At 37.5% G+C, this 15,677-nt stretch overlaps 1 protein-coding gene across 1 annotated transcript; it reads left to right on the top strand.

Moving 5' to 3' along the window:
- The first annotated feature begins 9,391 nt into the window (after positions 1-9,391).
- LOC147218885 (aquaporin-4-like) lies at positions 9,392-14,557 on the top strand. Its single transcript, XM_086172950.1, has 6 exons — positions 9,392-9,509; positions 9,603-9,660; positions 10,058-10,475; positions 10,548-10,712; positions 11,509-11,589; positions 12,186-14,557. The coding sequence occupies exons 2-6, from the start codon at positions 9,608-9,610 to the stop codon at positions 12,420-12,422; spliced, it is 954 nt and encodes a 317-aa protein (XP_086029076.1). The 5' UTR covers positions 9,392-9,509; positions 9,603-9,607; the 3' UTR covers positions 12,423-14,557.
- The last annotated feature ends 1,120 nt before the right edge of the window (positions 14,558-15,677 follow it).

The raw sequence follows: 15,677 nt of genomic DNA, 5'->3' as shown, positions 1-15,677 counted from the left end.
GAATGTTTACAATACTATATATTTTGTACTTCATGAAGAATACACCGCTGCACTTCATTAAATATTCATGATGAGATAGGCTAGTGAGGTAAAGATGATAATGTTGTTATCATTTCGCTTAATCAAGTCTCAAAGGTGGACTTCCTTGCAGATTTTTGTTTCCCTCTAATTCTACACAAAGATTTACATCTAAGTTTGTCTTTGGTTGTCTGTCCTTGTCAATGTTGTATAGTGACACTGCATACTGATGGATACTGCAGGTGAGGAAATCGTATTATTTGTTTTTCTACATGCATGATTTAGTTTGATGTTTTCATTTGGAGCACTGGCAGTAGATTGTAAACTCAAAGTGAACGCAATAGATTTACCCCTTGTGTAAGATTTTGTTTAATAGAAAATCCAGAAAAATAATAGAAAATTCAGTTTGAATTGTTTATCCTATAAATATTTTCTGTTCCTCCAGTCGGATTCAGGTAGACATTGTATTCAATTTGCATAGGGAGTTGAACCTGATTGCTGGCAGCATCTGTTGTAGACTCCTGTGGGTTAAAGCTGACAGCTTGTCTTCATGAAGGCTTGGTAATGAGGAAGACCGTTCATCTATCCACATGTTTCAGAATGTCATACGCACAGTTGATTTTGTCACAGAAGTTTTCTTCTCATGCAGCTCGACACAATGTGGCAACCCAAAACAAGTAGAACCCTCAACATCTGAAGTAAATGTCTACTCTAAGTTTGAAGTGAAAATGGGCCTTTTGTTTGGTGTCTATGGTGTAGACATGAGACATTTTATTCCATCTACGTTTGACAGTTAATCTTTTTTTAAAGAAAAAAATAGTGCTAAATATAGTTCTTATTATATAAATAGGTACGAAATGATTTTAAAAATTACACCACTCATTTAAGATTCGAACTTCAAATGGTTTGTCAGACAGTGGTTCATTTCAACTTGTAACCACATTACTGATTTATTATCGCCCTATAAATTGTATACAATGAACACCATCATTAAGCGGCCATACACAATCATACACAATAAACAGTCATGACCTACCACAATCTACTGGGACTTGACAGTTTCCTTTTCAATCTGCAATCTTTCAACGTGCGCGCTTCAACCAAAACAGGTTTAATTTGTATAACCATTGCTGACCTTGGCATAATAGCAGAGAAAGTGGTTTACGGTCATGGGTACACTGTTTGTTTGTTTCCGTAGCGTTTACATTTCCACTGTATCTCTCACATGCGTAATACTTATGTTAGACTATCTGGCATTCACTGTGGACAGCAAAGATAGACTTTCATTGTACTGGGAAACATGTTTCCTTACAATGCATTTAACAATAAACACTCTGAATCTTGAATCAGTTAGGTATGATTACATTGCAATAAAGCAAAGGCAAATCAACACATAAATCAGATATAGCATGTAACATTCACTGTCAAATAGTGCATTAAAACAATTTGACCAAGGTCAAAAGAAGATGTGAGTTTTTAAATATTACAACATCGGCATTCCCACGGCCTTGACAATGTTGTCTACTATCTGAAATTTTATTGTACATTATCTGTAATCAGGGTCCTTCTTGGAAGGGCTTTTAAATTTTCCTACAACTTAAACATACCTGAGGAATATCATGCAGACAAAGTCTACAATGTAAAATTTTAAGGTGAAGCTAAGGCTTCCTCGTGAATAGGTTTCATGCTCTATCTCTGTCTCCGTCTCGCTCTCTCTTTGTCTTTTTGTGTGTGTGTGTGTCTGTGTATTTTTGTCTTGGCTATAAAGCTTGACTGTGAAACTGGAAATATATTGAGCAGGTTATTATAGCTATAGAGATGTGGTATTGTCTGTTAGAATACCACATTTTCATTCAGCAGCCCTTATCACTGACAACATATTCATTTCAATTTTAGATGGATATTTATTTGTTTAATTATTTCATTATATTTTTTTCTGAAAAAGCAATTTAAAAGTGCACTTGATGTTAACTGATTTGTGGTTGTGGCAAGATATTCAGCAAAGCACCATTATTGTTTTCTGAATAAACAGCCCCTGAGAACCAAATACCCATGTTTAAATTGCTCTAAGTAATTAAATCCTGCAATCCCATTCTACTAACGATGTCAGCAAAATATCTAATTCTGTTAATAATTGAACGCAAATTATTTTTATTGTTTTATTGCTGTCTGATTATGGTCCAGACCAATTATCATCTGTATTGTTTTAGGAATAAGTTATTAACTTTTCCGCTCTTTGTGTGTGAGTGAGTGAGCAAGTGAGTGAACATATTTTTATGTGTGTGTGTGTGTGTGCGCGCGCGCGTGTGTGTGCGCGTGCGTGTATGTGTGTGTGTCGGTCTGTTTGTGCTAATGTGTGTGTGCGTTACCCGATTTCAATTTGAAAAGTAAAATTTGATGGTCCAGTCACAAGAAAATCAATGAATTTTACAAAAGATACGTTTCAGGATATCGAAATGTTTATGGCTTTGGGGCCTCATTGCAATAGAGGCTAAGGTGATCTGTAGTGTTCATTCTGTAGTGTAAACTTGCCATTACCAGAGAGAGAGAGAGAAACAGAGAGAGATTTTAATTTAAGGAGATCAGGTTTTTGTTTCCTGTTCCTTCATAACCTCCTTGATCCCGATTGACCTTACAGAGAATCCATAATTACGCCCTCCAGCACTAATCCAGCACAATTTTTTACTATGATGAAATCTGTAGAAAATATTCCACATTAGACCTACAAAATATATTTTGATGGAATGATTTAAGAAATAACTACACCACAAATGTTATCAAACTGTAATAATGCTGAATTTGCCCTTTGAATCCAAAAAATGTAGTAATTACAAAAAAATGATTAACAAATCAACAATGCAATGTAATAGAATGTTTGTTTCTTAAAAAAAAGAGAATTATAACATACAGAAACATATTTGACTTTCAGCTGGAAATGTCCAGAGAAAAGACTGCTCAGAAACAACAGTCATCAGTTGTGTGAACTTAAGAAATCAATATATGTCTTTAGCTGTCACACTGGAAGGTTAGAAGCCTACCTTCTTTGGCAGTATGTCAACAAAAGGCCAGATGCTTTATGGTTTTCTGACAAGGTCTATGAAAGCCATGTCTGAAAGCCATGGATGGAAACCATAGTATTTGACCATCCATCACTCTCTCTCTCTCTCTCTCTTACACACACACACACACACACACACACACACACACACACTTCCCATCTGATGGGCCTGCTCACAGACGTCTCTAAATGGCTTCAAATGGCTCCATTGCTGTGAAGTCAAGATATTTATAACATTTGCTCTCTGGTCAAAACTTGATCTGAGAATAGGGGCAGGGTTAGTGAGAGCGGCTTTTCCAGTAAGTCGCACCCTCAGATGTCACCCTCAGTCTCCTAGTGGAGTGAAGATGTGACATACTAAAGCAGAAAGCCCTTCAATATAAAGCAACTCTGCAATGCAGGTTTTTGCTGAAAATATGAATATCATTATCAATATTATGATATTCAAATATTAACATGGGGTTATCTGATCAGGCACAAATAACCACATGTAAGATACAACCAAACCTATTATGTTCTTGGAGGGATGAGAAGAGGCTAAGCATCAGGTTTCTTTCAAAGAACTGTTTTGCAAATGATTCTTGCCTTCTTGCTAATTTTTAAGCAAATTCTTTTAAACATCCTCTTAAATTTCCTTTATTTTTCATCTATTTTTCAGATAGGTCTTGATCCATTTATCAGTATCATATTATTATAATATTTCAATGTATTGTATAGTGCTATTGGTGGCGACCCCTGAAGGGGAAAAGCCGGAAGGAGAATAAGTTATTCATTTTATGATGACAATTTATTAATAACATTTTCCAAGTACCAGACAGTTTACCACGCCTGTATTCAAAATGACGTTTCACAATTTTCCACACTAAACAAAGAGAAGTGAGTGAACATATTTTCATGTGTGTATGTCTGAGTGTGTGTGTGTGTGTGTGTGTGTGTGTGTGTGTGTGTGTGTGTCCATGAGTATGCCCGGGTTTGCATGAAGGTGTGTGTGTGCATGAGGATTTCTTATCTAAACAAAACTGTGATTTTCTGACAGCATTAGCTACAGTGCTTTTTTCACACCATCAAATCTATTTAAACTACAGAGAATTGAGAAAGACAAGAAGATAAATTATGCAAATTATAATAAAATCCCCAGCAGATGATTGCAATAAGTCATAGTGAAGATGATGTGATTTCTCTTGAAGCTATTGTCACGAGTGTAAGCATAGCTCTCTGATCTCTCAGAAGGGTGCTGCACTGTTCGTGAAACACTGGGTATCAATGTACGATATGCCTTCTTTTAGGTTTAATGGCAGTATATATAAATATTTTTAGAACTTAAAAGGTAGGTATGAAAAAAAGGTCCCAGTGTTATATGTTTGTAACCAATTCCATGACATAGGGCCTTTTTTCATGCTAACTCAGAAAGACATTTGTCTAAATTACCTGAAGAGGAGCCATGAAGCTTACATGAAATGTGAAGAAGGAATCGGTTTGTCAGTTAACGCAGTTGACGGAAATTGGCAACCTATGAAGTATGGATTTATTTGTTTTGAATACATGTAATCATTTTTTTTTATTGTAGAAAGGCTTTGCTTTGCTTCTGCTTTCATTTTCATTATCTTTGTTCACCTCCATTGGGACCACTGATGGAACTCAATGGTGGAGTTCACAACAGCTTTATTATTTAAATAGCACATTCTTTGACTTATCATAAAACAAGCCGGCACATCATTACTTTTAATGCCAACAAAACTCTGGTTATTTGGAGCACACCCCCTCTCCCACATAGCTTGACCAACTACTGGCTGGCCAGTGTCTATTCCTGTTTTAGCACCCTTATACACATGAAACCTCCAGTAGGTTGAATCTGATTACAGTTATTTACAAAGATAAAGTGACATGGGAGGTAAATATGACCACAAGAAGACTATTATGAGCCAAATGGAAGGGATGATTTATTAACAGAGAACACAAAGTGTTATTAATGGATATATTAACAGATATGGATCCTGGTTTGGGCAATCTGTGTCCTTTGTTTTGGGAAATATGAAGAATTCCAGTTGAGAATGGCCCAGTTAGTGAACTGGATAAATAGAAAGAGTTAGTCACATTAGTTACCTTGTTTCAGTTTTGTGAATGGTTATTTTCTCAAGAATAGTTTTGCAAAAAGAAATAATGTGAATGTATGATTAAAAACTATAAGATTTTTTTTTTCCACTTCCATGTCAAAGATTAATGATAATCCATGATCAAATTGTTCCAATATGCTCTATATAGTCCCATTTGAATTAACCATTTTACAAAACTTGCCGATCAAAAAGGTCACTGATTTGGCTCTTTGACAAGTTAATGGATTATATAACAGTAGAGGGTTTCATTTCACTGTGGCGTGTAAAAAACTTGGCATGGTGCTGTTCTAACAAAGGCAGTCATCTCTGTCCAACCAAGCATGGCTTTATTACTCAGAGAGGAACACATGTTTGTTACTCCAGACCATCTGATGAATGTTGCATATGTTGATTCTCTTGGGTAACGGCACAGTGGTATTGTTTGTTTTATGTAATTACCAGAGAAAATAAAACATGTTAATTTCACATTATTCTGGGTCACCTGATTTCTGGGAGATAAAGTGGCTATCACTTTTTGAATGGGTGAGCAGTCATGCAAGACACTAAGCAGAATTCTTTGACATCCATTTAAGAAAAGAGATTTTAAACCAACCTGTGAGGTCATTATGTTCCACAGCAGTAGCCTCAGTTTTTGTTTTGTTTTTTCTGTTAATGTGGGCCATTATCAGAATATAAGAAAAAAAGTTCCAGGAGTGAGCAGGGCTAAATTATTATTTTTCAGTAGATATTCAGTGGTATTATTTTTCAGTAGATATAAGGAAATACATTTAACATATAACTTTACATATAACTGCACACTAAATTATACTGTATCAACAAACATGGGGCCACTTAACTCTAATTTGATCACATGCAAATATAAAGAACTAAGGCAAAATATTAATTAGGGAGGATGGGACTCTTCAGATGTGTGAGATGCCTGAAGGTGCACATGGAGAAGTGAAAAACTGTTTTATAAGTATTTATGTAGCTTGTTAATATTCACATTTGTATAGTGCGCTGACTTCAATTACAATATAAATGAAGCAAGCCTTGTGGCCATATTTACTATTGTAAATAAAGTTGCATGCCTAGTGGTCAAAAATGCATGTGGCAAATGGTGTAACTTATGCCCAGTATGAAAAGCGGTTGCGTTGTATATTTTTTTTCTATCACACCTGGAGGAGGTTATCTGTAAGGATATCAGGAGATGCTTTATTTGTCCAAAGGAGGGCAGTAGCAGTAGCAAGTAAGCAGGGGGACATGATTTGGCATTAGAGAAGGCAAACAACAATATATCTTTCTCCTTTTGCAGAATGTCATGTCTTCTTTTAGCAACAAATCTATTTAGTTCTTGTAATTTATTAAAAGTATCATGTTCCTCTATGTAGAGTTCTCTGCTGTGTGCATCCATGATATCCTCAGCACATGTAGAAGTTGACATTTAAGAGGTTAAAGTCTATGACATTAATTCTCAAAACAAGGGGAAACAGTTGAACTATCATTTACAAAAAAGGGTTAAACATTACCATAAGTAATTTAGTCAATAATTAAAACCACATTTTCTGTTCATTTGAAATTGGAAAATTGATTTTGTTCAACATGTCTTTTGTTTATTTGTGACATGTTCACCTGAGTTAAATTTTATATCACTGGAGGTCACCATATTTGATTTCGGTCATTGCATTCAGTTTCAGAACAGGAAACTCAATGTGAAAATACGATAAGAGATGGAAAAGGAGGGGGAGAGCGAGAGAGAAGGACCCCATTCATATTAATCTGCAAGATAAGGCATGTTGTTAAAATATTTTTCAATCCAGTGAACCTCATAATATGTCAGCATCAAAACTCACCTTCAGGTCTCTCCTGACCTTGGTGTTTTATGAATTGCAAAACTATTGTGTTAGGTTAAGGAAGCATGACGGATTTTTAAGACAAATATTAACATGTGTATGAAAACCCATGGGAGTGTCCTGTTGGAGCAAGGTCACTTACACGGTCAATGAATTTATCATTAATCTAAATGAATGTATTGTTCATGGGCAGTCATGTTCATTGGATTTTGGATAACATATTTATCCACTCCTTTCTATGTAAATTTTTAAAACTGATTAACAAACTTTGGGCCCATTTAGCTTTTTTGTGACTTCAAAATTTCAAATTAAGTCGCGTAGTAGCACGAGCCACAAGTCCAGTCCAGTCTGGTCTGCAAGTCCATAGAAGAACACTTTTAAGTAAAATAAATTCTGCATCATTTTCTTGAGAATTTTTAAATGTTATGTTTTTAGGCCTGTTTTTACACTTAGCTGCACGTACATGGATTGCAAATCACTCTGAATCTAGCATGAATCAACCTGGATTCACTGAAATTTATCTTCTATCTAATGGCTCATAAGGGGTTTGATTTCATGATCACGTGTGTAGAATTAATCCTACTGCAACAAGGGAGGAAACAGAGCAAAAAATGAACATCTTAACATGTGCCCTTCATGTTTTGCAATTTTTAATCATAGATCATTAAGAATAGATAACACAATCTAAATAATCTAACGGGATTCTGTTTGATAAACTTCCCAAGATAAATTGCTATGATTGCATGCATCAAGGATTTATCCAAAAACCTTTCTTGTATGCACCATTTATCCTTGAGGCGACAATAAGCAAGTGGGGACATTTTTCGTTTTCAAAAATCCTCAAAAGCATCTGTTTATTGCAGGTGGTTCATTTTGCATCTATCGTGCTATTCACTTTACTCAACTATATTACTCAATTATCTTAATTCAATGGGGGCGGCAGTGGCACAGTTGGTAGAGCGGGGGTTCTTCCAATATAAAGATTGGCTGTTCAATCTCTGGCTCTGCCTGTCTGCATGCCGAAGTGCCCTTAGGCAAGGCACAAGTTTCCCTCAATGGTGTGGTTAAGGCCTTGCCACTGATGTGTGTGTGTGTGTGTGTGTGTGTGTGTGTGTGTGTGTGTGTGTTTGTGTGTGTGTGTGTGTGTGTGTGTGTGAATAAGTGAATATCATCCAGTGTGACAGGCTTTGAAACCTCAAAGTGATGAGGGTGCTATGTAAGTGGTGACCATTTCTCATTCATATCTAACATTAACTTAAACAACTTACTATAAATCAAAACAACCTGAGACTATATTGAACATTAAAAATCACTCCAATGTTATTTATTTACCTTGTGAAGTCTCTTGTCAGTGATATAATTTTGCAAAGATAAATTTACTGATGATTTGGAATTCTGATTCCTATGTCACACTGCTCTAAGTGTATGAAAATAATTCAGATGTAAGCTTCAATATAACTCATATAAAATAATGAATTTCAGTCCATGCAAGCATTTCTTTCCAGCACACAGAGAGAGGGAAAATGTAAGTCAATTAGATTTAATGGGTGGACTTCATGTGGGCTCATGCACTCAATTGCCATCAACTAATTTAAAGTGCTACCTCTATATACATTTGCAATAGTTACCTGTATATAGAATTCTCAATCCAATTAAACCACCTACATTTCTCCATTTCATTTCATATCATCACTCATTTTTATGCATTGTGGGGAAACTTCTCAATAATAGGTATCAAAATTCTTGGCTCATTTATCAATAACTTCAGGATTTACTGAAGGAACAATGAAAGTTACGATGCTCTTCGTCCTCAGGAAGGTTTTGAAGCAGGGAGCACACGTGATGATTTCTAGCTCTTCTCATGGTTAGCTAATGTCAAACATATAACTTTCTAGTTTGTCCTAGGCAATAGTTGTTCACTATTCCCTCACGCACAATATGGAAAGAGAAGCAATAAAGTCACAGAGAGGAACCACATTACATGCAGCTTCAGTTTGATGAAGGGTATGCTGCTGAGAAGGCTGTGATAAAACATTGGTAACTTGCCTACTTTAACACTGGAAAATAAAGGAAGAACTGCCAATGAATGCTTTACCTAATGAAGTGATTACAATGTGCATATTTTGACAGCGAAATAGGGTTATAATGACAGATGCTGTGATTTCTCAATTAACGGATGACAATTAGCAGTAGCATGTAGCACGCCGATGTCTTTGTACCGATATTCTCATGGCTCTGATTTAACTAAGATGCTACGACTTAGCGAGTCTTCAGTCACCCTGGTACTGTTTGCTTCCCCCTGCTCCAGCAAGCAAACATCCTGACTCCTCCCACTGCACAGGCTGTATAATTCCTGTGAGGTGATGCCGGGTTACTAACTTAATAAAGCTCCTGGCTGCATTCCCAAGGCACAATGTTTGGATTGTGTTCATATAACAGACCTTCTATCTGCTGCACGACCGAACTCCCACAGCCCGGTGCTTCCCTGTAAGTACCGCAGGTCAGAATCACCTCAACATTAAGATGAGAAGCAAGGGGTCATGTCCCAGCTAACTGAATTTTTTGACTCGAACCTTTCAGGACTAATGAGTGAGAACAAACAGTACCATCAGAGAGAGAAAACTTGTTCTTTCATCAGGTAAGTATCAGTCTTTTGATTCATAATAGAAAATATGATGTATACAAAATTTGAATTTAATTTAAAAACACTTTAAATTATACAATCTGTCACACACATCTTATTTTCAAAATGACTATGTTCAATAAAGTCAATATTCAGTCTAGTGAATTTTGTTGTACTGATTAGGGATAATTGGGTGACAACAATTTAACATCGTGCCCCCGAGAACAATGCTTCAGAAATGCTCGGTATAGTATTTTATGATTGAAAGTCACTATCTTAAATCCCTTGTGGAGTTATAAATGTTGTGCCTCAAGGCAGCTATCCAGATATTGTTCAGTGCAGTTCAGGCCAGATGAACACACCAAGAATACATAAGTAGGCTAATCATCTGGCTCATTATTCTTTTTGCCAGGAGGTTCCAACACCGGTGTAACTTTCAGAGTATAATGGTGGCCTTTAAAGGGATCTGGACCAAGGACTTCTGGAGGGCTGTGTCTGGAGAATACCTGGCCACTTTTATTTTTGTCCTTCTCAGTTTGGGCTCTACCATCAACTGGGCTGCAGGGGAGGAAAAGCCTCCCCCGGCCGACCTAGTCCTTATCTCCCTGTGCTTTGGCCTGAGCATTGCTACCATGGTGCAATGTTTTGGTCACATTAGTGGTGGACACATTAACCCAGCGGTTACTGCAGCTATGGTTGTGACTAGAAAACTGAGTCTGGCCAAAGCAGTGTTTTATGTATTAGCTCAGTGCCTGGGAGCTTGCACAGGAGCCGGAATCCTCTACATACTCACACCTGCAGATGTCAGGGGGTCTCTCGGCTTGACCAAGGTAAGAACTTGTTTTTATTGTGCAGCATTTATTCAAACATTGACTAAGTTTAATCTTTAATCTGTTTTCAAGGTGAACTCCAGCATCTCTCTGGGTTACGCCTTCCTTGTGGAGCTGCTTATAACATTTGAGCTAGTGTTCACCGTTTTCGCCTCCTGTGATCAAAAACGTTCAGACCTGGGTGGCTCTGCCAGTTTGGCTATTGGTATATCTGTGGCTGTTGGCCACTTTTTCGCGGTGAGTAAGTTAGATCAGAGATTAGATGTGAAATAGCAATGTCCTTAAGGAGACTGGGAGAATATTTATAGCCAGGGCTCCAAATTCTTTTGGCCATCACCTTTTCTGTGACTCCAGCAAGAGTACAAAGTACTTGTGTTGGAACTTTCAGCTTCGCAGAACTTCATGTGTGTAAAACCAAATAGAGCTTTCCCAGAATAATGGGTAGAATTGTTATCAAAAGGAAATGTTTTTTAATCTATATTGGCTAATTTTGAACAACAATATGTTGAAAAAAACCTGCCTCTCCATCAGCTCTGATAGCTGTGTTCCTCACAGTAAAACACTGGCTTAATGATCCATCTAAAATTCACAATTTATACTGTAGTCATTATTTTGCTTAGAGGAAGAGTGATTCAAAAAGCAAGCATGTACATGTACTGAAAGCTGAAACCTGACGCTATTGAAGATCTAGCAAATGCACCAAAGCATTTACTCTTCAATGTGTGACGTTGTGCACTTATCACTGACTAACACCCACATGCACATCTTTATTCGTGGCTGTCATTGCATGGCAACAAATCTCTAGGGATCTTTTGAACACAGATGAGCAAATTAATGCACAGGGAAATAGATGTTATCTTTTGCACCGCAGTACTGATTTCTGATTTTCCCTCTGTTACACAGAAATATCATAATTTATGTTGAAAAAAAGAGTAGTACAACATACAGTCTGATAATCTAACACCAGTGTTAACGAAACTGTATCTTGATAAAAAAAAAAAAAGAGCATTTTTGACTTGAACATGTCCTCCAGATTCCTTACACAGGAGCCAGCATGAATCCAGCTCGTTCTTTCGGACCTGCATTGGTGACACTTAACTTTGTGAACCACTGGGTAAGAAATGCATTCCGAGAATAAATGTTTACGTTGCTTGGATGTAACCTAATTGTTTAAGAAATTGCATTTATGGGTCTAGTATATCAGTCAAGGGATTAAAAGGCTTCCTGATTTATATCATGTATCAGTCTTAGTCTAATGTTCTGAAGAAGGGCCAATACGGTCGGAGAGAATGGTATGTTGAAATCCAATAAGGTCACAATTCCAGAGTCAGATGCCAGAGGAGTCAAAACAGGTGTAGCCTGTGGCCTGTTGAAAGCAGGTATTTAAAAAAAAAAACTGAACAAATGACCATTTCTGAGATTTGACCTCCACCCACATTTGTTGTGACCAGGGGGGGTAATGCCAGCACTGAAGCTAATATATAAATCATATTAAGAATTGCATTGGCAGCAAATGCTTGCTACTGCTTGATACCTCACACATCAGATTCAGTTTGACCCTCCTCATTTTAGCCCATTATAGAAACCTGATTTGACACTTTAGGTGTGGCTGTCCCATGTTGTATTGCACTGACTGCGGTGAAATGTCTCCAACAGTTACTAATCATCCATCATATTATTTAATTTCATTTTTTTTGCTACTTCCAATAGGTGTACTGGGTGGGACCCATTTTAGGGGGCATCATCGCTGGTGGTCTCTATGAGTACCTATATTGCCCTGATACAGAGATAAAGCAGCTGAAGCATGTCTGTCGGAAGGACTCTTCAGGGAAATACAGAGAAGTGGAGTCAGAGGACATTGTTGGCAAGACACAATTTACTCAGGACATAAACATGGATAAGAAGGACCACAACGACTCAGTGGAGGAAGTGCTACCCACTGTATGACTAGCACATTCACTCGAAATGGAGACCAATGTGTAGCGCAGGATGACTGTAAAACTTTGAGGCGTTCATCTTGAAACCGCTCTTCCTCTCCTAAGAGTGCATTTCTGAAAACAAGACACTGCACAAGGGCCAGACCGTTCTGATTGTTATAAACTCTAATGTAATGTTGGGAAATGTCTCCAGCCTGTCATTTTGAAGGCACAATTCAAAAGAAGGTTGCCAATATGGAAAATATGCTTGCTGCAAAATGAGAGTCAACCATGCATCGAGTTAAGAAAATGTCTTTCAGAGTCAACCACTTATATAGGATCATCACGCTGGACCAAAGAGGAGGTGGAGAAAACTCTGCCTCGTTATCTTTGGATTAGTGAATTGTTTCTCAAATAGTGGGGCGCGCCCCCCTGTGGGGACACGGTGCGATGTCGGGGGCGGGCGTGTGACCCCCAGGGAACTTGCTTATAGTGTAGTATTAGCTGTATTATGTGGGTTTTTGTTTTGTTTTGGGTTTTTTTTGCACCGAGCATGCTCTGTGCACAGCACAGAGCAGGAAATATGAAGTGCAGTGAACAAACCCTCCAGAGACACCATCAAAAACTATTTAACAGGGATGATGAGAAAAGCAGTGAGAGATGGAACTATTGAGACAAACGAAAGTCACCCAAAATGTAGCGCTTCGCTTCCCTGTAACCACAATGAGAGACAAGGAAAGACCTGTGTGTTTACTGTGTCTAAAAAAGTTGGCAGCGGACAGCATGAAGCCAAATAAATGAAGGCGTCACCTAAAGACATTACACCTCTATCACACTGATAAGCCGCTTGAGATTTTTCAGCGAAAACGTGCCGAATATAGACAACAATCATCTCGCTTTGTGAAAGCTATTTCAGTAAACCGGCGAACACTGTTATGTTAATAAATGTTAATAAAGTTGTTCTTTGTTGCATGTTGATATATATTTCTTTCTATTTTTAATGTTAATAAGGATACAATGTTGTGCAGAGGTGGACATATAACAATTTTATAGACAAATGATAATATTAATAGTATACTCCACATACTGTGTGCTTGATGGTCTTCCTTGTATGATCATTAAGTCCATTACAGGTCCCAGGCAAGTAAAACAACTCTGACAAGGTTTTATCAGAGCAATGCACTCCATTTTTGTGCATCATTCAGGGAAATACATTTGTTATTGATGGTCAGTCCAATTTTGGGATTCATTCACTGACATCTGATGCACAAAGATTGTTTTTTGTTTGTTTTTCATTTTGACAAATTTATCATAAATGTTTTTAACTTTTAACTTTGAAGGATTTCTTGTGTAATTTTTTTGGTTGCTCTGATATTTACTCTAAAAATCTATTCCTTTGAATAAGTTTTGATGATTTTTGTATGCACTTCTTCTGCAACTTCTTTCTTTGGCTTCCTTATATTGCTTAAAACAATAGAAGTGATAAAAATGTGTATTCCTGCAAATATGTGATAATAATCTAAAGCTATGGTTTTCTTTTTACTTTGTCATTGTTTTCATTTGTTGTTTGCAACAATGTGTTTTATTGAAACACCCAACCAACATCAACAAATATCTATCTGCGAAGAAATTCTGCGTATTTACAAGATTTTTTTTGTACAGCGCTTTATCCTTTACTAGGAGGTGAACACCTGACATAGGACTTTCTGAGATGAAACTGTTCAGGTAATAATATTCTTTACAAGAACAGCTGGAAGTCCATGTACAAAACCCAATTCCATTTAAGTTGGAATGTTGTGTGAGTGAATGAATGGTTGTCTGTCTTTGGTGACCAGTCCTGGATGAACTCCGACTCTACCGCTTCTACCGCTACCCTGCGTGCAGGATAAACGGTAGAAGGATGGGTGGATGTTGTGTAAAACGTAAATAAAAACAGAATACAATGATTTGCAAATCCTTTTCGACCAATATTCAATTGAATACACCATAAAGACGAGGTAAACTGATGTTCAAACTGATATGTTTTTGCAAAATATTCACTCATTTTGAATTTGATGCCTGCAACACATTCCAAAAAAGGCTGGGACACGGTCATTTTAACCACTGCGTTACATCACCTTCCTTTTTAACAACACTCAATAAACATTTTGGAACTGAGGACACAAATTGTTTAAGCTTTTGTTCCCATTGTTGCTATATATACACAACTCCAGTTGCTCAACAGTGTCCGTTGTCTAATTTTGCACTTCATAATGCGGCACACATTTTCAAGAGGAGACAAGAACTGCAGGAAGGCCAGACTAGTACCTGCACTCTTTTACTACAAACCCACGCTGTTGTAATGCGTGCAGAGAGTGGTTTGACATTGTCTTGCTGTAATAAACACAGATGTCCTTGAAACAGACGCCGTTTGGAAGGCAGTGTAAGTTCTTCCGAAACCTGTATGTATCTTCCAGGGCACTGACACACCCGCATTCCATCACAGACAATGGCTTTTGAACTTTGTGCCGATAACAATCCGGATGGTCCTTTTCCTCTTTGGCCCAGAGCGCATGATTTCTATTATTTCCAAAAACAATTCGAAATGTAGACGTATCAGACCACAGCACACTTTTCCACTTCACATCAGTCCATTTCAGATGAGCTCGGGCCCAGAGAAGCTTTCTTGGCGTTGTTGTTGTATGCCTTTCGCATTGCTCGGTAGAGTTTTAACTTGTATTTGTAGACGCAGCGACAAACTGGATTAACTGTCAATGGTTTTCTGAATATCCTTTACACAAAGATGTCAGTTTTTAATACAGAATCGTTTGAGGGATCGAAGGTCACAGGCTTTCAATATTGGTCTTCGGCCTTGCCACTTGCGCACAGAGACTTCTCCAGATTCTCTAAATCTTTTGTCAATATTATAGACCGGAGATGATGAAATCCCTGAATTCCTCGCAATTGCACATTGAGAAATGTTATTCTTAAACTGCTGGACTATTTGCTCACACAGTTGTTCACAAAGGGGTGACCCTCGCCCCATCCTTGCTTGTGAACAATGGTGCCTTTTCGGAGGCGCTCCTGTTTTGCCCGATTACAATGCTCACCTATTTCCAATTCACATGTGGAATATTCCAAACACGTGTTTTTTGAGCATTCTTCAACTACCCCAATCTGTTGTTTGCTGCAGCCATCATACTCAAAATGAGTAAATATTTGCAAAAAAAAAAAAAAAAAACACAATAACTTTTACCAGTTTGAACATTAAATATTTTATCTTTGGAGTGTCCCAACTTCATTGGAA

Source organism: Fistularia commersonii, chromosome 25 (genome assembly GCF_037954325.1).
Source record: "Fistularia commersonii isolate RoL2024-O1a breed Wild chromosome 25, RoL_Fcom_v1.0, whole genome shotgun sequence".
In the NCBI taxonomy this organism is placed as follows: domain Eukaryota; kingdom Metazoa; phylum Chordata; class Actinopteri; order Syngnathiformes; family Fistulariidae; genus Fistularia; species Fistularia commersonii.
The sequence above is the reverse complement of the archived record's forward strand: the minus strand, read 5'-3'. Positions and strand labels throughout refer to the sequence as shown.

Excerpts from the sequence above, each read along its gene's own strand:
- LOC147218885 (XM_086172950.1), top strand. The coding sequence starts at position 9,608 with ATGAGTGAGAACAAACAGTACCATCAGAGAGAGAAAACTTGTTCTTTC. Across the intron at positions 10,476-10,547 it reads GGTCTCTCGGCTTGACCAAG|GTGAACTCCAGCATCTCTCT; the intron begins GTAAGAACTTGT and ends TCTGTTTTCAAG. Across the intron at positions 11,590-12,185 it reads TTAACTTTGTGAACCACTGG|GTGTACTGGGTGGGACCCAT; the intron begins GTAAGAAATGCA and ends TACTTCCAATAG.